This window comes from Apteryx rowi, unplaced genomic scaffold (genome assembly GCF_003343035.1).
Source record: "Apteryx rowi isolate R43461 unplaced genomic scaffold, aptRow1 scaffold_68, whole genome shotgun sequence".
Classification (NCBI taxonomy): Eukaryota; Metazoa; Chordata; class Aves; order Apterygiformes; family Apterygidae; genus Apteryx; species Apteryx rowi.
This window is the reverse complement of record NW_020450960.1, coordinates 467,630-488,381: the sequence shown is the minus strand read 5'-3', so window position 1 is coordinate 488,381 and position 20,752 is coordinate 467,630. Positions and strand designations below refer to the sequence as shown.

The following is a 20,752-nucleotide window of genomic DNA, read 5'->3' as shown; positions in this document are numbered from 1 at the left end:
GAGCGCCCGGCCCTCGCTGGCCCCCTGCCCGCTGGCACCAGACCCTCGCCCGGCGACTCCCCCGCCGCCGCCGTCCGTGGCCGCCGCAGCCCTGCCCGGGCAGTGCCGCCAGCTTGCGCGGCCTCCTGCTCCTGCCCACTTCCTCCCCAGCTCGCCCCCGCTGCTGGCCTCCCCGCAGCAGCGGAGCTGTCGGCAAGGCCACGAGCCGGGGACGGGGCTGGGACCGGGGACGGGGCTGGGGTGAGCACCGGGCGCCTTCACCCCTCCACCCCCGCGCACCCTCGGGCCCTGCATTGCCGAGAGCCACAAAAATTGCAAAGAGCGAGCCATGTTTTCCTTCAAAATTACCTGATGCTTTCCTGCTTTCTCGGGAAGAAAATGTTTCCCAAATGCTTTTGTTTATCAGAAACTTGCACGGCCCTGGGAAACAAGCCTAGTGCGATTGCTTGCTCTGATCACTGAATCTGGACAAGACTTTCACAACAGCCTGGATTTGTGCACCTGTATTGTTGGTACCAAAAAGAAAGAAGAAAGAGGGCAAGAAAGCAGCGGAGCTGATGGAGGGCACCAAGCAGCTCCTGGCAGGAAGCCAGGCCCACAGGCTGGCGAGGAAGAGCCGGGTCCAAGGCAGCTTGGAGCATCCTGCAGCACCCGCTCCTGCGGGACACGGGGAGAGCAGCAGGGGAGAAAGGTGCCCGTTTAGCAGAAAGCTGAAAACATTTATTTGCGAGTAAAATCAGGAGATGCTCTTCTTCAGTAGCACCTTGCATTGTTTTTGGTTAAAATGCCAGGCGACCGAGGTGGCATAAGCAAACTTTGGAGCTACTCTTTTATTATGCAAATTAATTACAGTAAAGTCTGCAAACAGGTGCTAGGAAACGTAACCAGACCACATCTTTTGCATACTAAAGATGGGAGAGCATAGCCTAGATCAGTTCTTTCAACACCTGTAGGAGTGATAGCCAAGATCTAGGGATTATACAAAAAAAAAGAACCAGCCTTTTTTAAGGCAACTGCTCTGCTGTCTGCCTTTCCACTCCCCCCCCACAACCAAAGAGCAGAGCAAAATGAGGAGAGAAGGCAAAGCAGAAACGAAAGGAGAACATTTTGTAATGTTTCCTATGAACGCTGAACCGCTATTCAGTATGAGTAATGTGGTGCTATATGGTATTTTTGAAACAGAAAAGAACCCTGGGTTTCACCCCAATTTCGCTTGCTATTGATATACTGATGCTTGTGGCCTAAAACACACCCGAAACTCTGTGCTGCGGTTTGCACGCTCCAGATGGGAGGCTGATGGAGGCCACAGACCAACGCAGCGCAAGGGAGGACGCCTGCAATGTGGAAGGGGCCAGCTATGTGTCTCAGCGAGCTTTTTTTTCCGTCGAGTCCCACATCCGCTGCAAGAGGGCTCCTCAGAGTGCAGGACTGTTTAAGGGCTTTTCAAGCAAATCCTTTCTGCTGGTGAAAGCACATGAAGCACCCCAAGACCAGTTAGCTCTCTGTCTCCACTGTAAAACCAACACGTTTAGGGTCTCCCTCCCCTACTCCAAGTCACATAGTGTTCAGCCACGTACAAACAATCCTAGTCACCAGCCAGCAGGACTGAAACGTTTTATTTATACTTACATTTTCACAATCTTTTCTTTGGAAGAGACAACAGTGGCAGAGGACAGGAGCGTTTGTGTTTGCATGATCCGTGAATTCGGGCTGGTGGCATCTCGCGTGACAAGCAACGTACCAGCTACACGCAATGCAGTAACAGGCAAATTGGAGTGGATTGGGGGGCTTTGGTTTGCTTACAGTTACAACCTAATTCCCTGCTCTATCTTTAGGTGTAGAGAATCATAGATGTGAGACAGGATCATCTAAAATATGTGACACTTCAGAGAAATCTCATTTTCCTGTCTAAGATTTGGAGAGGAAGCATGGTGTTATTAATTTTACCTATCCAGACAGGAGGCATTTCAATACCAGAGCAGTTTTAAACTAATTGGTAAGTGGACACCCAGAAAGGCTGCACTGCAAGCAGATTATTAACTAGAGCAGACCCTATGTCTTCAGTCAAGGCAGAATTTTCTGTTTTTTAAACAGGCTTAACACCCCCTTGCTCCTTCACCCGAGGTCACTCATTCCAGCATCTGCAGTCCCCGCAGCGCAGAGGCATGTTGCAGCAGCTCTCAGAAGCTGTAATTAACTTGCAAATCACACAGGCCTACAGGTTTCTGGCAGGGAAGAACGCCTTGCTGTAGCTTCCTTAACGCATATAGATTAAGCGCCTTTCCTCTGAGTGCACTAGGGGATCTCGACTAGGAGCATTTGAAGTTCACTGAAATGTAAGATACCAAACGGGAGCCAGGACTCCAGTCCCAGGAAGGCGCAGTTCGAGTGGGGCTTAGGGATGGCAGGTGGGATTTGAGATCAGCATCGGGGTCCTGTGCAGGGCAACTACTGAGCCAAACATACTGAACTCAAAGCAAGAGTAGCTGCCAACGAGCAGACTGGCCGAGCCAGCAGCTCTCAGCCTGTGCCCGCAGCAGAGGAGATCTCACCTTGGTTCTCTCGCTGAGGGCCAGCCAGAGAAACAGCAGAGGTGGCCCTTGCTAGTTGTGCAAGGCTGGCAGTGGTGTGTTACCATGCTGCATGAGCAGCCCCAGGGGAAAGAGGATTTCCTAGCTTGTGCTTCAGGAGCAGCTTCAGCAACAGCTCAGGCCAGCCAGCAACCTACATCCTGCCGCTTGCACCCCGCAGTGCATCAGCCCTTAGGGCAGCTGCATCAGCTGCTATTGAAAGACAAGGGGAAAACTACTCCTGCTTAAGCTTGCTGATAACGGGGCTTTTCTGCCTAAATAGCCACACAAGCACGGGGCGAAGAGACCTGGCTTCCACCATGTCCTTTGGTGTCCCTTGTGCACAGTAGTATTGGCTTGGGTGCAAATGACTGCTGACAAAGAAGCCTGAGTGAGGCAGTTAGTCACAAGGCTCCAGGGCACCTGGAATTTGTCCTTCTGTCCTGTAACCCAGAGGAGGCTTGAACTGGGACTGAGCAGAGTGAGAAAACTTCTCTAACAGTGGAAAGGGACAGCCACCCCACAGAGGGGATCATCCCGCAGGGCAGCTGCTTGGGTCTCCCCTGCTCTGCAGCTCGGGCAGGCAGCCAGTGTCATTTTTGCGACCCGCACGAAGCAGAGCACTGGCTCTCTGTGCTGTCGGGGAGCCCCATATCCACCCATGCACCTACCATTCACTGAGCAACTCAAAAGTGGGAGAAGGAGTCTCTGTGCAGACAGTCTGAACATGTGGCTGAAGACTCTTCTAGGAGCAGAGCGAAAGGGAAATCTTAATTTGCTGTTTGCTCTGAAATTCATCCCATCAGGTACTCTCCAGGGCAGTTCGCTGGTTCTGCCTTTCCCTGCGCTGCGCAGGACAACACGAGTAGAGACTGGAGCCAGCCAGCAAACTGCAGCCACCGCATGGGTGTTTTCACAGAGGCCTGGGGACGCCCCATGGGACTGACGTGCTGAACAGGGGGAGGAGACACCTGGGACATTGATCTAACAGAGGGCATTTGATAGCAACCTTGGCTGAAGTCAGAGAGCTACAGAAATCCTAACAAATGCTGCTGAGCTCAAGGGCAGGCTGTGGAGCACCAGGACTGCTGCTTACTCCCAGAGGGAAGCAGAGACCCTGTAATTCAGGAGAAAGACCATCCCACATGCCAGGAGCTTCAAGAGTGGGGCCAGAGTCACCTGCTCAGCACCATTGACGTGAACCTTGCCATCCAGTTTCAGACAGCTGGCCTTCGGGGTAGCTGGGCAGCATTCCTGGTAACAGGTCGCCTTCATTCCACTGGCACAGACTGGTTTGGCAGTCTTGCAGGCTTTGCTACATCCCGCCACATAGTCCAAACCCATCTTCTTCATCTGGAAGGAGGAGAGAGGTGTTAGCCTGGTAGGCCACTGCCCAGCCTCTAGCATTCGCTTTATGGGGACGCACACAGATTCCAGCTCAGGGATCGTCCTGCTCTCTAAACCCAAGACCATACCTCACAGAAGTCATGCCCGACAGTGCATCCAGCAACAGTCTTCTTGCCTTTGAAACATCCGTCCCCATGACAGGAGAACGATGCACACAGTTTCCCCTACAAGGGAGGACCAGAGGAGATATTGTATATTCACCAGTCCAGAGAGCAGGACCTCCAGGGCAGAACTGAATTTCAGATAGCCTTTCCTTCCTGAGATGCCCTTCCCAAATCCCCCTTCAGGAGCTGGGGCAAAGCCAGGAATGCCCATCTTTGTGGGCATCTCTTTCCTTTGGTATTTGGCAAGTGTTGTCTCAGGCATTTTAGATGCACTAATCAAAGACTAACAGCTCCCCATCTCAAATTCTGCAGGAAACTACTGTAACACCACCATAGCTGACAAGTTTCAAGCCTCCTTTTCCTTCCTCTTAATGTGGCTTCACAAAGATAAGCACCTTCCCCTCCACCATCTCTGAGGCTCAGGAAAAAGACTTCAGTGCCTCACCAACCTCCTGCACCCTCTCTGCAGCTATGAGAAAGGTTCACCATGCAGTCGGTTTAATCCACTTAAACCGACTAAGTGCTGGCTTGGAAATGAGCCTGTTGGACAGGGCTTGCCATGTGCCCTTTCCATCTCCCAGGGAAGCCCAGCCCCTCTCAGATGGGAGCACAGCAGCCCACCAGCCACGGCCTCACCAGCCCACCAGGAGAGCCTGCAGCGAGAGCACCCCACGTCCAGCCAATACCTACATTTCGGGCGGGAGCTCGGGTGGTGGTGGTGGTTGTCGTCGTAGCTGGCGTAGTGGTGGGTGGCAGGTCACCTGCAGCAGACATATGAGTAGCCCCGTAAGGCAGCGCTCAGGACACAGCCTGCGTGCAGAGCCCTCCATGGCCACATGCCCATACAGCTATCGCTCTAGGTACAAATTCATCTGAGAGGGTCACACTGTGCTATAGGACAGCCCAGCTTTGCCTAAATTGGGGCTACACCGGTGCTGTGCAGGGGGGTTATGGAGTCAGGCCTGCAGCCCAAGCTGGGACAGTGCCTGGCCAGCCAGTGCCCGCTCTACATGTCAGCCAAGGCTGGGGGAACGGCGGACGCACAAGGTGACCCTCTACAGCCTCCTGCTGCGGGAGCTGCTGAGCCAGCCCTTCCCTCTAGCCCTGTTCTTCCCCACATGCTTCAAAGGAGTAAAATCTCTAGGGCACAGGAAACCCAGGGATGAAGCCACGCCTCTGCAGTGAGTTGTCACCCCATCTCCTTTGTGTGCAGCAGGATTAATCGCAGACCCTCAGACAGCTGCCGGCCTCAGGCCCCGCAAGGAGTTACCATAGAAGCTGGCATTGAGCTGAAGGCAGAGGGGTGAGTCGCAGCAGTCCAGGGCACACTGCTGCATGCTCACACTGCTGTTGGTCCTGCAATTCTCTGTGCTGCAGTCGCTGCTGCACCTGGCTGTGTAGTTTGTACTGGAGAATCGGTAGAGCTGCAATAGCAGACCCAAAGAAAAAAATTGGTAGAAAAATCGTGAAGAGATGCCATGATGAAGGAGCAAAAATAACTGACAGGCAGCAATGAAGAGAGAAGGGAAACGGGAGATTGACACAGTCTTAAACTACTGGGGATTTCTGTTATAAAGAAGGGGAAACAGACTTTCACTATCAGACTTTCCCCCCTCCTGCCCTCCGGCTAGGCAAGCTCCGTACCTCACAGTAAGAGCTGTTGTAGCAGGTCATCGTTTCATTGGCATAGGCTTCGTCCTGGTAACACCTCTCCCCGGAGCAGTGAAAGCTCTGGCAGGTGAGCTGCACAGAGAGCAGGCTGGGAAGTCCCGCGCAGAGAACCCGGCTCACGCAGCACCACCGGGCAGCACTGGCAGGCAGCACCGCCATTATGCTTGCCCTGACCATGGCTTTGCTGTCCAAGGGGCTCCTCCACCCACCCACCGTGCCCCAGGTGCTCCCCTTCCACCCCAGGGAGCTGCTCCCATGGGACTCTGACTGCCACAAGAGACCACGCATGCTAGAGACGCTCTCTGCAGGGTTGTAACAGCCTGAGCAATGGTCCCCTTCCTTACTGGTGTTTCTTCTGTCCCATTCACCCAGGAGTCAGATGCCGCAGAGGAGTCGGAGGCCGCAGAGGAGTTGGAGGCCGCAGAGGAGTTGGAGGCCGCAGAGGAGTTGTAAGTACCATCGGGCTCTGGAAGATCCAAAGTACCCCCACGGTGAAGGAAACACCAACCTCACACTCAGCAAGCCCTGCGTACCCTCCTGAGCCACTGCACAGTCCAAAGGGATTTGCAGGAAGCATTGGCCATATTGAGGTTGGAATATGGATGGCATTAAGTGACAGGATGTCCCAAACAAGTAATAAAGGTTCTCATAAGACCCTTTACAGCTGGTGAACAGGGAGCCCAACAAGCAGGGCAGAGGCAGCAGCCCAGGCGATCACTGCAGTAGTGCTATAGACAGACTTTCTAACAGCTTCTCCTTTTCCCTTCCAGCCATGCTGCATGTGAAGAACAGGTGTTTCTGGGGTCAAAACCATGAGAAAAGGTTCCCCAGTGCAGCTCCATCCCACAGAATACAGCCTGGAGGGGAGAGGGACAAAGTCCCAATTGCACCATGTTGGCTTTGCCCTGTTCCCCACAGGAGCCCCAGGTTTTCCTTGGGGTACAGAGCTCACCTGCTATGGCAAGAGGGTGCTGGGTGCAGAAGTACAGAGCCAAGGTGCAGAGTAGCAGGCCTGCAACAGAAGAGAGAGGACTGAGACCGCCACGTCCGCTGCCTGCTTTACTCCAAGCCTGAAGAGCCTCCTCAGCAGCAAGGTCGGCTCAGTGTGAAACGCCAACGCCAGCCCCACCAGTGTCTCTGGAGCAAGGTGGTGACTTGTTCCCCTTGGGGAGGGCAGCAGACAGCCCCACAGACAAGCTTGGGATCAGGGACCCTGCGCTGGCTGCAGGGAACCAGCCCTGCTGCAGAGACAGCAGCACGCAAGGGCCCTCGCAGCCTCCCCTCTGCCAGCACGGACCCCCCAGCCTGCCCAGGGCCCCGGCTCCAAGGAGGCCTCCAGCACAGCACAAGGGAGTCCTTACCCGCAGCGGGGAGACCCCAGCTTTCCCTCCCGGAGCGGAGCCGCTGTTACCTTGAACGGGGAGGACGAGGCGCCCGCAGCCTGCCATCTTCAGCTGCCCGCGACCTCACCCTGGTCAGACCTGGCAGAGAGGCACAGTCAGAGCCGGTCGGGAAGAGGGGACGGTCCCACTCCAGCGCTTGCTGCTGTGGTCGCGGCAGCACATGCTCCCGGCATCTGCCAGGCACACGGCTCGGAGGTGGGGGGGGAACAGGGAGACAAGGTGACAGAAACAAAATCAGGACATGCTATGGAAAAGACTTTTACTGTTGTGGCTTTTCGGAAGAGACCTTTCTCCTAGGCTTTCTGCAGCCTTATTGCAGACTCCAGTAGGCACCAGAAAAATCCCTGTTTGTGTTCAGCGCTTCATTTTTGGTCCCTGTGGTGGCAGAACATGCTTTCCAGGAAGGAGAAAGTGCCTGGCCAGTAACAACACCCACAAATAGCATCCCTGAAAACTACAATCCAGGTCATTTCAACAGGCTCTCAATACTGAAATCATGTAACATGTAAATAAACAAATCTTTTGGTACTTCCTGGAGCCATTTTGCAGAGAATTTAAGTTAACAGTTTTACCCTGCCCTTCAGACATCTTCTGTGGTGTCCAGGCACATAGTCTGTCTCTTTTTCTGAGTCTGGGAGCTGCAGAGGGATAGTTCCTCCACGGCTGCCAGCTCCTGGCACCTGCAACACCCAGTCCTGCCCATAGATCCTGTCCAGCAATGCGTGGAGAGGTTCTGACCCCCAAGCCCAGCAGCTGCAGAAACACAGGGAACCTCACCAGCACAGCTCAGCTCTGGAGAGAGGGGCAGAGCAGCTTCAAAGCGTGCCAAATGCTCCAACAAGCGCTGTTACCAGGCTTACCTGGAGTCTGGGGAGCAACAATTAGGCCGTTTCAGTCACAGCTGCAGCAGGAGGCAGTTTAACAAGCGCAGAGGGAGCCTGGGAGCTGCCTACCCCAGGACTCGCAGATCCCCGAGCTGTGCGACACAGTGCTGGCCAGCACGTCCACGTGCCCMAGGGCTGCAACAGCTGCACCAGCAGCACTGCGTGTCTATCTCCCAAGCGGAGCTGCAAACTACAAGTTACAGCTGCATCCAGGAAGCAGGGCTGGGCCCCCGGGGGCATGTCCAGTGGTACCTGGCCCAGCAGCTTCTCCAGTGCAGCCATCTCTCCTGCAGTAGCTCTTGTGTCAGCAGCAGCACGCCCAGAGCAAGACTGCTGGTGCAGCCGCTCCTGCTGAGCAGGCAGTGCCTGTTCTTCCACATGGGGCATTGGTGCTCTGGCTGTGCAAGAGGCCAGGAGTCCCTCTGCAGAGCAAGGCTCCAAGCACCTTTAGGGGAGAAGACGCACATGCTGGATGCTCATCCTTGTTCATGCCAGTGCTACGACTCTGCTGACTGCTGCCCTCAGGTGCAGCCAGCCAGGCTGTGCTCCATGGTCAGCCATGGCAGGATACAGAGAGCAGCCTCCGCGGAGGGGCTGCACAGGCACCCAGCGCCCTCCTCACTGTTCTCTGGTCTCGTACTGTGCCATAGTGGCTCTGCACCATACCTCATACATGAGCCTGCGGGGCCGCAGCACAGTGCTGAGCACACAGCAGCATGTTTACAGGGGAGGCTGTTCAGCCATGCGGGCTCAGACCCAGAATGGCCACACACCCAGCCACATTGCTCCTTTCCCGTGATGCTCTCCAAACCACCGAGGCTGCCCAGCAACCTGCTGCTGACAGGCCCAGGGGCACAGCACGGCTCCTCGCAAGCAAGAGCTCCCCTGGGAAGCCACATGTTCCTGGTTGATGTGGTAACGCTCCACTGAGTCCTCACAGGTAATACGCAGAGCTGCAAACAGGGGCCGGGAGCATGAATGCACGCTCATTACTGGTGCTGTTTGGCACCACACAGCAGTGTCCTGCTGCCGTTGCAAATGAAGAGGTGACCTGCGGGCTGCAGCGCCTGTCACGGAAGGACCCTTGCCCACCACCCTGAGTGGCACCTCAGAGCTCAGGGCAGCAGCAGAGACCCTGCACAGCAGTTCTTCTTACTGTGGATGAATAAAGTCTGGCATGAAAAATGCCCACTTCCAAACATGCCTCTGCAACAAGCCCTCAGGACTTGGCAAAGAGCAACGCACAGGCCTATTAGTTCTGGCACACAACTCATGCAGAACATAAACAGGAGCAATTTGCACCTAAAGTAGCCTTCCCTAGTGAGAGGTGGAAATGTTCTGGATCATAAAGAGCTGCGTCACTGCCAATGCTCAAATATTTCTGATTAACTCACAATAAACAGCCACATCCTTCTCACCTTTCGCTCCCCATTACTGCATGCCTCCCCTCTCCCTGCCTGCCCCGACCACAGCACCTCAGCATGGGACAGTGGCACACACATCACTTTCACACAGGCGATTCCCACCTGCCAGCCTCCATGCTGCATGCCTCCAGCCACAAACAGCTCCGTATGTGGACTGAGCACAGAAACCATGCGGCACAGCTGGGAAAGTAATACAGGTCAGCAAGCTGGGCAGAAGGCAGGTCTGCCATGGCATCTGCTGACCCTCAGAACAGCAGCTTGCTCCCAGGGGTGGGCCCAGGAGCCACTACTCTGTCACAGCAAGGAGAACAGGCTTTTGCCAGCTGGACTTGTGAGAAGGCCTCAGGCCAGAGCAGGTTCAATGGACAGAGGTTTTCTGCTCTAAAGCTCTTGGTTAAATTCTCACACGTGTCTCCACAATGCTGTCCAGTCCCAGGTCCAAAGCGTCTCAGCACACAGCCCCTTGCCCTGGCACTCGCCCCCATGGTTTGGGAAGTTCTACCCTTTTTGGCACTTCCTGTAACACCCAGCTCTCTATTGTGGGTAAATCTCTGCTTTGATTCAGAACAAACACCTCTCTACCTGTATATCTAGGGAAACAGTGAAGGCCTCACTCCAAACAGGCCCCAGGGCAAAGGAGAATGAAAACACTCCCCTCCTTTCTTAGGACTTAGGCCTGGCTAACATTCCCTGAGGACTTGAAGTGGCTGAAGCATGTGTAGCAGCCACCGAGGTAGTTCATCCAGTGTGAAGGAGAAAGCTGTGCAGACTGGTGTCTCTCCCACCTTCCTGATGAGGGCAGGCACCCCACCTGGGACAGGTTTGCACATTGCTGAGATGGAGACTCCCTGCAGACTGGAGAGCCCCCACTGGAAAGCCCAAAAGCCCAGAGAGAGCTCAACCTCTTCCCCTTGGACTCTGCTGAGCTGGGCGGCACAGCCACAGCAAGGCAATCACTCTGAGTTCTCCTGGCCGCTACCGTACCCTGCACAAGCAAGATGGGAGCTAAAGCCATCAGTTACCTCTGCTGTTTCACCACAGCCACTAYAGACCGAGCAGCCCTTACTCAGGGAGGTGCTGCTCCAGCACAGCCAGACCCAGCTCCAGGACAGGCTAGGAACAAACACCACCAGACAAAGCCTCCTCCCAAGCAAAGCAGCTTTCCCCAAAAGCAGGGAAAGGAAACAGCCCACGGCATTGACTCACCCTGTCTGTCTGCTCTGCGAAGCCCTAGTGCACCAGCGAAAGCCTGCAGCTGCTGCTAGGGGTGGACTGCCTACTGCGCACCGGCAGCTGCCACGGGTACCTGCAGCATCGGCTCGCACCTTGGTGCCAGCGACCAGCTCCACCCCTGCCAACCACCAGCTGTGCAAACCATCACCCAGGGAGAGGTGTTTGTTACCTGCTGCTCTGCTGGATTCAGAGATGCAAATGGCCCTGCAGAGCGACAACAGAGAAAGGTGTTGTTTTTTTTCTCCAACCTGCTCCAAAGCCTAGTGAAAAGCATCTTCACAAAGGTGAGACTGAAACTGGAATGCCTGCCTATATTAACAGCCTTTCACATCTGCTGTCCATAAATATCAAAATTGTTAAGCTCCCCACACTCATTGCAGAGGGAAGACAGAGCTGCATTTCTTGTCATAACCAACTTTCAGACTGCAGTCCAGCATCAATATTTTAGACTCAATGCATCTAGGGCATAAATCAACAAGTAACTAAAGCAAGAAAAAACACCAAAAGCCTCTATACAACCTAAGAGCAGGAAGTTCCAACTTTCTAACTGCTCACATAAGGGAAAAACTAGATACCAATTTCAAAAAAAGAAAAACCTCCAATAAATGCCTCTTTTGCCTTTGTCTCCTAAGATTTGAGTCATCGTTGGTGGAAATCTTCCCATTACCAACTAACAGAGACTTTTTCATAGCAGATTATATTTAACTAGAGCCAGTACCAGAGCTTGGATGAAACCCTGAAAACATTTATCTGTTTCTGGTAGATGCCATCAGTTTTGACTGCATAGATAAAAGCCTCCTATAAAGCTGATAAGAGCTAGACACACAGAGCCCTCAAAACCACTTCCTAACGTCCCACTACTGTCTTTTACTTTACTGCAGTTTCCTAATGTAATGGAAAAAAACAGAGGTTCCCACGATTGAGCAGCTTAACTCCAGTCCTGTGGGACAATTAGAACCAATATTCATTTTAAACACAAAATTTTCATGTGTGCTTTAAAATAAGGTCAATCCTCACCATAAAAATTTATATCAAAACCAGAATAAGAGAGAAGCAATTATTTCTGACAATTCAAACTGTGCAAAAAGCTTTTCAAAAATACCATAACCAAGTTAATCCCTTCTTTCCAGCATACAAAAGGAGACAAATTTCTCAGCACTTCCTAAATTAAAATCAGTTTATTTTTCAGCTTTTTTTTAATATAAAATAACATAAGTTTTAAACTATCACAAGTATGCTTTTCACAAGGGGCTTACTAGAAAGTGATTCTATAAAGTATCCTTGAAATCTATATTCATGCAAAATAGAAAATACAGAAAATGAAGAAGTCAGAGCTGCTGACACTTCTCCACTTGATTTTCAGATGTGAAATCCTTTGCTTGGGAAAAGTTACAGCAGCCCTTGACGCTTCAAGTCTTCATAGGTCTTTTTATTCACCACATTCCCACTGGAATCCTCATATTCCTCCTAGAACGGAATGAACAATTTAGAAGTATTGGACAGAGCCTGATTCAGGTTATACCACAGCATTTGAATTTTAGCTCCAGCAGCTTCTACTCAACATGACTTTCCCACCAAGAACCTCTCTACATGAAGGTATACAGTAGATCTACCAGCAGGCTACATGACAGGAGCTAATCTTAGCAATTAAGGGTGGTACAGGAGCATGAAACACTTTTACACTTCTGTACCTATCACAGCTTATCCAGACTCAGAATAATTACAAACTGTACTACAGGCTACATTTCTCACTGCACTCTAGAGCATTCTGTTATCCTGCTCCCTGCATACTACTGAAAAATGTTTTGAGTCAGAAGTTTAAGAAAAGGTGCTAGTGTAAGTGAACTCACTCCTCAAAAAAAACAGTTCCTCTTCCTTCTCACAAAACAAAGAGGACTTTGATATTATAGAGCAATGTATTAAAAAACACTTACATAGACAAAGGGCTCAATCTGTCCTCTTAGAACTACTTTCCAGAGCAGCATATGAAGTGCTTTTCAAACATCACCACTAACAGGAGCTGTGCAACCAGCAGTGTAGGTTCCTACTTAGCTCTCCAGCATGCATTGGATTCTTTTAGAAATTTTTTTGCCAGACCCAGACAATTCATGCAGGGTAAATGGGGGTTCCCAAGTACATGAGACCAGAAACATCCAAATGCTTCTAGAAACATCTCACCTCTGTATCTGGCTGCCATCTCTCTGAAGCTTTCTGTTGTTTCAGCTTTGCCCACACTGTAAATACAAAATCATACAGGATCTGAATGCCATTTCCCTTGAAAAACTAGCTTTTAATCTAGTGGAATATACACATTTTATTTTTTAAATATTCTTCATCACTTCAGTAATCCAGGAAAGTAGCTACTATCTGTCACAAATGTATCATCCCTCTGTCCAGTTTAGTAACGCTGCCTGGTGAAATTCTGGCACAGAATTAAAGCAAACAAGGCTTTAAAGTGGACATTCAGGATGGGACAGAAAAGACAAAGATTCAAAAACAGTACTTCAGAGACCCAGCTCCAAAGGAAATAAGATGACAATAGCTTGTCTGGGAAATTGAGATTTTCCCCGCGTGGCTTCTTCCAGGTGAGAATCTGTTTCTCTCCAGCAACCACAACCTATACCTGTTAGCCTAAATGGGGCAGGTTCAAAAAACAACATCTGCAGGGGGACCCTCCTCAAGATACCAGGACAGACTGGCTGTATCAAATCAGAATCACTAGAAGTCCTAAGTACCGTAGGCTTCAAAAATCTCCCTATCGGCTCTACCCTTTCTGAAGGTTTTTCTGGCTTCCCCAGGAAGATGGTGATGCACACCAATTAAGTAAAAGTTATCTACATTTTGGGACCAGGCAGACACCCTTTGTGTGAAGAAATGCTGCCTATTACACTTGGCTGAGATTCCATACATGAAGCATCGCAGACAAAACACTTTGCAGTGAATAAACACTTCACTGGCTGTCCTAACAAGCATCTGCTCCTACAGGAATCCAAGAAGAAAAAAGCCAACCCCTTGAAAGAGCAGGAAGGGATGATCCAAGGAAGGATCATCCCCCACACACCCTGCTTCTTACACTCTTTCACAAAACTAGTCTCTGGCCACAGGAGTAAGAACAATTTTTGGCCAGAGCTAATATGGCCATTCTTACACCACATGCTCCCTGTTCTGTGCAAAGAAATGCCATGACTGCTTACATGAGACAGCATCCTCGATCTGTGTCACATTGGCAAAATGCGCAGTGTTGGGAATGCCCAGGCATCTCATTCCATGAGCATGTCGCCATTCCTGAGGAACAGAGGAAAGAGATCAGTATTATGAGAGGGAATGACGCTTCATCCACAGTGTCAGAGACTAACCACATGTATTAAAATCTGAACAGGATAAAACAAATACTATCAAAATACAAATCTACTGGTCCTAAAAAGCTCTATAAAAATAAAAATATAAAAAAATATATTTTTTTCTGCATTTTAGACAGTAACAATACACTGGCAGCCAGTGGGTGCTCTGCACCAATCAGACCTGGGCATCGGAATCAGAGTTCAACCAAGAGGGGACCCTACAGAAATTGGCAGAACAGATCTTAGTATGATAATTTACAGTTCCAAAAGCATGGCTCTGCAGCATCAGCCCAGACCCACATTCTCAAATGGAGGTAAAAGTGCCACTCAGACACTTCAGCAGTTTATTAGTTACTTACTATCAAGATTATTTGAAAGAAGCACTGATGTTTCTGTAGCAAAACCCTACTTACTGCAAAGTGACGCTGGAAAGCTTTGGGCCCTCGGTAAGTGTAGTTACCACAAATCTCACAATTGTAGTTGATGTTCAAACCATGTAATTTATACAACCAGTAAGGAATTGGCTGACAAGGAAAAAGAAACACAGATTATGCCAAATGGCAAAGCAGGTTCAAATAGAAAAGTAGTGTGGATTCAGTGAAATCTCCTCCCACTTCTTCAGAGCAGTCAACCTCAATTACCTTGCCATCCCAACCAAGAGGCAAATTTTTAGGATTATAAATGATTTCATTTTCTTCATCTTCACTCTCACTCTCACTGATCTGCTCTTCCTCCTCCTCCTCTCTCTCTTCTCCTGTCCGTGCTTGCTTACGCTGCACATTCTCGTGAGTAAGGTGTCTCTGTTCCTAGAATGCAGGAAAAGAGAAGGAAATGTTCACACAACATGATAGCAACAAAACAAGTGCAAACTCTTGCAGCACAAAACACTTCCTCAGTGCATAGAGGAACAGAAATGAAAAACCAGTACTAAACAGAGAACTCTCCCTTTTACTTAGCCCAACAACCGAAGAGATTTTAGTACAGTATTTCTTACTTCAAGAGAATGAAAAACTTGCGGTATTATATGCACTTCCAAGGTGACAAGCTGAAGACAACAGCCACCCTGCTAAAGCAGCCAACAAAAACTGATGCAAGGATTTAAGGCAATTATCACAGCAGAACAAGTAGAGCTTTGCAGTACCCTGTGGCTTAGGTATAGAATAGAATCTCTCCACACTGAAACTCTCTACATTGATGCGGTGGCTAGGAGGAAGGGGAAAAAAAAAAAAAAAGGCTTTCCCATTGGAACCTGTAGCCTTCATATCTGGAACTGGAATAAAGGCAAAAGCCTGCTGAATAATTAGCTAATGGAAACATAACCCTAAGTCAACAGATTCTATTTACCAATGGGGGGAAAAAAAAAGAAAAACTATCTGTTAACATGTGCTCTTGAACATTATGACTCTGGATGCTTATATCTCTCTTCTGGATACACTGTCTATGAAGGCACCAGACAAAGATATGAATGACCTTCCAGTCACTACTTGACAGCTCTGTAACTCAAAGCTCAAAGAAAAATTAAATCCTTACCCCAAGAACTTCTACATACTCATATATCTGAGCTTCCAGGAACGCAAGATCTTTATTTCTTTCAGTGTCTCTGGAAATAGACAAGGAAACTTTTTGAAGTCCATTCCAGAACTGCAAACACCATGTGCACACTGACCTCTTAAGGATGCATTTGACTTGTAGATAGCAAAACAAACAAACAAACAAACAAACAAAAACAAACAGAAACAAATACCAAACAGCTCATAGAAACAAAACTGCACACACACACAAACCATTCAGCTCAAATATCTTCTATTTGGCTTAGGAATCATTTGGCCCAACATGAAAGGCTTCTTATACTCCAGGAATGTCTCTGTTATAACTATACAGAAGTGATGTTTATAGAATAACTTCTCATCCAAGTGAAGGGAACAATTGCAATCTGAGGGTGACCCTTAAGAACTCACCTTTTGCTTCCTTTTGTCTTTGGATTCTTGGCAAACAAAGAAGGATCAAGTGCCTCTAGGGATTTGCCTTTAGTGCTAAAAAGTCTCTGAGCACGCTCTTCCAGAGTTCTACGGAGAAGCAGGGAGGAGGTGAGTCCAGAACATAGATTTATGTCAAAATAACTATTTGTATTCATGCAACAAAACTATAAACTGAGCTTCTAAGAGGTCGTACATTTCATATGAAAACCATTAAGAACCACTGAGAATGTTTCCCATTGAGGAGTCTGACTTGGTTAAGTCCTTACATCAAACATCTTTGTCTTCATTCTTTAGGCCATATTCTTCTACATAAGAGACTTCAGTACATAGTATGCTCCAATGCATAGTACCTTAGCAGAATCCCTTGATTAATTCTCAATGTTTTGTCCTTTCAAACATCATTAAAATAATTCTTGTACAACAGAGAAGACAGAACAAGTATCCCATAAAGGAATGCAAGACAGAAAAAAAACTCAAAAACTGAAAAAGAACTATAAAAAGACTGCATCTTACCCGCCACATTTCAGACCCAGAGCCAATAAAGCTGATTTTAACCTATCCAGTCCCAGGGAGGCCAATTCCTGTTTAGTTAAAAAAAAAAAAAAAATCACAATAAGAGAGGAGCTATTAAGCAAATACAATGTGGGTTTATGTTAATTTTAAGTCATTAAAAAAAAAAACTAATAGCATTCACCAAAGGACTGTCAACAAAGATGGGCTCCTCCTTCTCATCGAAATGCAATCTGTGACAAGTCTAACTAGACATTTCATGTTACATCCCTCTAATGGAAGAAAGTAAGCCATCTGCGTAAACAAAGTTTTATCTAGAGCACAGAGCTAGAGATGAAAGCCCAGCAAGTAAAATTCTGAAGAGACACAAAGTGGCTAAGTTCCACCTGTCCAAAATTTAGCACTATGTGCAGAGTACTGAAAACATACCTCCCAAGAGGAAAATGCTGAGAGATCCAGGTGGGCTCCAGCATGAGTGAGCGCACTGCTGGTCTCTTTCTGCCAAGAAAAGCCATGTACAAGATCTTTGAGACATCATGTAACACTTCAAGTAATATAATACTCTAACCTCAAGAAAAGCAATTCATTTTGTAAAGAGAAAAACTCTATCACTAAACTGAGCAACAGAATAACAGAAAAGATTCCAAATAAGCAGACCTTAACAAACGTACAAGTTAGTATCAAACTGCATCTTTGTGATGTGGAGCTACACATCTTGTACACCTTGCTACATTACTCTGTGATGACTTTACACAGATGGTTCACAGAAAATGGGTCACAAATAGAAGCATTCACATGTGCTTAATGGTTGCTCACCGGCCAGCCAGGGAATGTTCCATTTTCCCACTTCTTCTCAAACTCAGTCTGAATTTTCCCAAAAAGTTCATTCTGGTCCAGTAATGGTTTCACACGATCGGTGTAATCCTGCAGGTACTCAAGAAGCATTTCAAGGTACCTGGCAGGGTAATCATGAGCACAGATAATTCAATGTCAAAGCTTAACATTTTTCTCTAATCACATCTTTGGAGAATTGCAACTGGTATGCCAAAGGGAAGACATGAAGATTATGACAGTTTTTAACATTTCTAGATACAACAGCCACATGGATAGAATAAGATCCCTTTACAGAATAAGATCCCAATGACTTTCCACACTTTTGTTGTACCGCATGTTTTCTCAGGGCTCAGATACATGATTGAGTTACTACAGCTCAGTAACTTAACTTACATCAGCTAAGCTTGACAGCTAACTGTATTCTCAGCTGTAAACTTAAGAAGTAAATTCCTTCTGATCAAGTGTCATATATGAAGCAGGTAGGCAAAAAGGCTCACCTCTTATATTCAGCATTTTTTCTCTCTTTGGGAATATCGAAGAGTTGGTCAAATGTGGATAAGTAAGTGATATAATCCAGTTTCTAAAAACAAAAATGTTTGAGTCAGACTTTATACACAGGCAGCCAAATTAACATCCAGTTTCAATTTACCAGACCAGAAGAAAAGCACCAGCTCATGCCTATATTCTGGAGCGCATAGAGCCAGTGGTCTCTGTGTGCTTTCTAACACACTGCGGTATCAGAAGACAGTCTTTTTACAGGGCCGTCATTTATATTAATGTTAGAGAGAAAATATAAATTGAAGGGAATGAAAGAAGAATCATGAGGCAGCATTTAGAATTCAAATGCTGTCAAACTGTATGTGCAACAAAGTGACTTTGAAATAGTGATTTGGAAATAAACTACTCAATGTAAAACAAACAAGCAAATAATAAAACAAACAAACAAAAAAACCACAGCCCTAAGCACTGAAGAATTAAACACTATTATGCCCCCAGACTCATGCAGCCACTTACCTCTGATGATTTTAGATTAATGTATTTGAGATAACAATCGTGCAGATCTAAGTATCGTCCATATCCTTCCTCATCTGTGAACTCCACTAGATCTGTGGAAGAGATTATGAAGAGCTTTATTATGCGCTTAAGCTTCCTGACTTATCATACACACGTGCTAGAATCTGAAAAGGATTAATTGTGGATTAATTTATGCTTAAGCAAGATGTTTATGATGCAAGAGGGATACTCAGTGATGAGAAAGCTGGCTGCTTCTCTATGCAAATACACTAAAATATTTCCCAAGAGAGGCAGCACTACTGTGGAATATTCCAGGGTGGCTACAGTTCAGAAGGAATGAAATGAAATAAGAATAATTTTCTGAAGTAATTTAGTAAAAGGGAGGTAGAATTCTGAAACATGCAAGACAGACCATATTGTTCATTAAATAATTCCTCTCAAGCAAGCACCACATTTTTACTTAAATTAGCCTCAGAATAAAACTACAGGCTTACTTTGTGCCTCTTCACTTGGGTTGTCTCTGGCCTTCAGCAGTTCCTCAAACTCCACTGACATTGGAACACAGATCTTCAAAAACAGACAGAAGTTTCAGAGAAAAGATTACTTCAACTAACATCTCAGGACAATCAATATGAAATCACAGTAGCAAACCTAATAACTGAAAAGGTATCCAGCGCAGTCTAAGATCATCTTGTTCCAAATCCTAGTTCCCTATACAATGGAGGAGAACAAAACCAAAAATTCCAACTCCCTACTAATTCTGGGCACTTGGTTCCTCTTGCATAATGTTTACTCACACCACTCAGCAACCCTACCTGTACATATATGTGCTGTATACCTGAGTTTATTATATAGCAGAGGTGACTCTCCTTGCTACTGAGGGCAGAAAAGCCAACACCTGAGGTCTCTGCAGTTCAGCGCAGAGACTGGAGGGACAAAACAGCAAACAACTTTACAACGTGAGCGCAGAGAAATTTCTTTGCCTGTACCACATCTATTAGAACTAAGTCTGAGTAAGGAAGAGAGGTCCTGAACTCATCAATGCAGGCCAGTTATTTCTTCAGCGTTATTTTTACAAAAAGAAGAAAAGACATTACCCATTAATCTGATGTTAGCCAGCATGAGAAAGGCAAGACTAAATGCCAGCTCAGCAGCAGAGTGTTCCTAAACTAATAGACAGCATCCAGAGAACACGGTTAGCATCTTGCCTTTTCTCCTATTCACACAGCACTCACAAGAGCTTACATACAACCTTTGAAGCACTATCTATCTTTAGACATTTTCTTTTCCCAAGTGACATTTTAGTACTTTGAAATTTGTTGTAAATGATGTATTAAGGCAAACAAATTGAACAAAACAAATTCTGTTTATTGTAGGGATGAAGTCCAGCAGACCAAAAGTCACCTATTCTTATGAAGTAGATAACTACTTACCTCATTCGGGTGCTTCCGATGAAATTCTTTAATCTGTTTTAGTCTGTTGTAGAATTCTGCAAATTCATTTGGTCCTGAAATGGCACTGAGTTCTTCTTTTCGTAAGCTGTGAGTTCATGAAAAAAGATTACAAATAGAAAGGAAAGTCTGTAATGTGTTTATGCTGATATAATCTTTTTCCATATCTAGTGCTGCATTTCGGTTACACGAAATTCCAGTAAGAATGCCTGCATAGCATCAGATATTCGGTGCCCTGAGAAAGTTATATACACATTTCATAAGCTTACACTTTGAGACTCTGGGTCACGTCTCCTACTGAAAATGCAGTAGTCTCCACTTAAAAACATTCAAGGTGACTCAAGGGCCTCCCCCAGTGCCTTAAACCAGGAAAGTGACAAAATATGTATATCATTCCACATGAAGATATTTGACATGAAATCTGGGCACTGCTCTAGCAAGTTTAATCTCCAAAACTTGATTGACATTCTCAAATACCAGCATTACTTCTTGTGTATTTAAAACAGGCTTAGAAGTCCCTCCAAGTTCCTAGGTAAAACGCACCCAGCAGACATTCAGGTGGATGCACTACAAGATGAAGTGTCTGTGCAAGCACTTACCCGTCCTTGTCATCATACAGGTCCCTCAGGTTGCCGCTCACTTCCATATACCTCTAAAAAACACAACAAAGCCCAAAATGCCACAGGGAACATTAACAGCCCCCCAGACCCGCTGTTCCCTGGCTGCTCTGGCAATGCCAGGCAGGGCCCTGTCCCCAGGCCGCCCGGGCGGCAGCAGCCCGGCGCGGCGCGGCACTCACGTCCTGCATGGCCCGCGTCCGGTGGTCGGAGTTGATCTGGTCGCGGAGCTGCGGGCAGAGGAGCACGGTTAGCGCGGCCGCGGCCCCGGCCCCGGCCCCAGGCCTGACCCCGGCCCCGGCCTAGGCCT

General features: G+C 47.8%; 3 protein-coding genes and 1 long non-coding RNA gene across 5 annotated transcripts in view; 1 reads left to right on the top strand and 3 right to left on the bottom strand.

Annotated features, from left to right (window-relative positions):
* The window catches only part of INPP5B (inositol polyphosphate-5-phosphatase B), an 18,918-nt gene extending 18,869 nt beyond the window's left edge, over nucleotides 1-49 (bottom strand). The window contains exon 1 of the mRNA XM_026086013.1: nucleotides 44-49. The gene's annotated coding sequence lies outside the window, so the exon portion shown is untranslated. The remainder of the gene's footprint in view (nucleotides 1-43) is intronic.
* The window catches only part of LOC112975650, a 1,848-nt gene extending 1,097 nt beyond the window's left edge, over nucleotides 1-751 (top strand). Inside the window, exon 2 of the long non-coding RNA XR_003256685.1 lies at nucleotides 407-751. This is a non-coding gene — a long non-coding RNA (uncharacterized LOC112975650). The remainder of the gene's footprint in view (nucleotides 1-406) is intronic.
* Nucleotides 752-1,600: 849 nt separating this feature from the next.
* Nucleotides 1,601-6,288, bottom strand: LOC112975670. 2 transcript variants are annotated; one of them, XM_026086052.1, is made up of 6 exons: nucleotides 6,097-6,288; nucleotides 5,726-5,824; nucleotides 5,352-5,505; nucleotides 4,772-4,842; nucleotides 4,046-4,141; nucleotides 1,601-3,923 (listed from the first exon to the last, which is right to left on the bottom strand). In XM_026086052.1, the coding sequence occupies exons 2-6, from the start codon at nucleotides 5,753-5,755 to the stop codon at nucleotides 3,663-3,665; spliced, it is 612 nt and encodes a 203-aa protein (XP_025941837.1). In that variant the 5' UTR covers nucleotides 5,756-5,824; nucleotides 6,097-6,288; the 3' UTR covers nucleotides 1,601-3,662. The 2 variants fall into 2 exon arrangements, with proteins under 2 accessions (XP_025941837.1, XP_025941836.1); XM_026086051.1 differs by having other exon boundaries at nucleotides 5,726-6,288.
* A 5,567-nt stretch (nucleotides 6,289-11,855) lies between these two features.
* Nucleotides 11,856-20,752, bottom strand: part of SF3A3 (splicing factor 3a subunit 3) — a 10,206-nt gene continuing 1,309 nt past the window's right edge. The window contains exons 2-17 of the mRNA XM_026086072.1: nucleotides 20,625-20,672; nucleotides 20,425-20,477; nucleotides 19,808-19,913; nucleotides 18,869-18,941; nucleotides 18,375-18,466; nucleotides 17,858-17,940; nucleotides 17,343-17,481; nucleotides 16,956-17,024; nucleotides 16,530-16,597; nucleotides 15,996-16,103; nucleotides 15,568-15,637; nucleotides 14,679-14,843; nucleotides 14,451-14,561; nucleotides 13,891-13,981; nucleotides 12,875-12,930; nucleotides 11,856-12,163 (exon numbers count right to left, since the gene is read on the bottom strand). Coding sequence (XP_025941857.1) covers nucleotides 12,086-12,163; nucleotides 12,875-12,930; nucleotides 13,891-13,981; nucleotides 14,451-14,561; nucleotides 14,679-14,843; nucleotides 15,568-15,637; nucleotides 15,996-16,103; nucleotides 16,530-16,597; nucleotides 16,956-17,024; nucleotides 17,343-17,481; nucleotides 17,858-17,940; nucleotides 18,375-18,466; nucleotides 18,869-18,941; nucleotides 19,808-19,913; nucleotides 20,425-20,477; nucleotides 20,625-20,672 — 1,410 coding nt within the window. The 3' untranslated portion in view covers nucleotides 11,856-12,085. The remainder of the gene's footprint in view (nucleotides 12,164-12,874; nucleotides 12,931-13,890; nucleotides 13,982-14,450; nucleotides 14,562-14,678; nucleotides 14,844-15,567; nucleotides 15,638-15,995; nucleotides 16,104-16,529; nucleotides 16,598-16,955; nucleotides 17,025-17,342; nucleotides 17,482-17,857; nucleotides 17,941-18,374; nucleotides 18,467-18,868; nucleotides 18,942-19,807; nucleotides 19,914-20,424; nucleotides 20,478-20,624; nucleotides 20,673-20,752) is intronic.

Coding starts and splice junctions, on each gene's coding strand:
- LOC112975670 (XM_026086051.1), bottom strand. CDS start 6,040: ATGCGTGGTCTCTTGTGGCAGTCAGAGTCCCATGGGAGCAGCTCCCTG. Junction 5,506..5,725: donor ACAACAGCTCTTACTGTGAG/GTACGGAGCTTG, acceptor CTGCTATTGCAG/CTCTACCGATTCTCCAGTAC. Junction 3,924..4,045: donor TCGGGCATGACTTCTGTGAG/GTATGGTCTTGG, acceptor TCCTCCTTCCAG/ATGAAGAAGATGGGTTTGGA.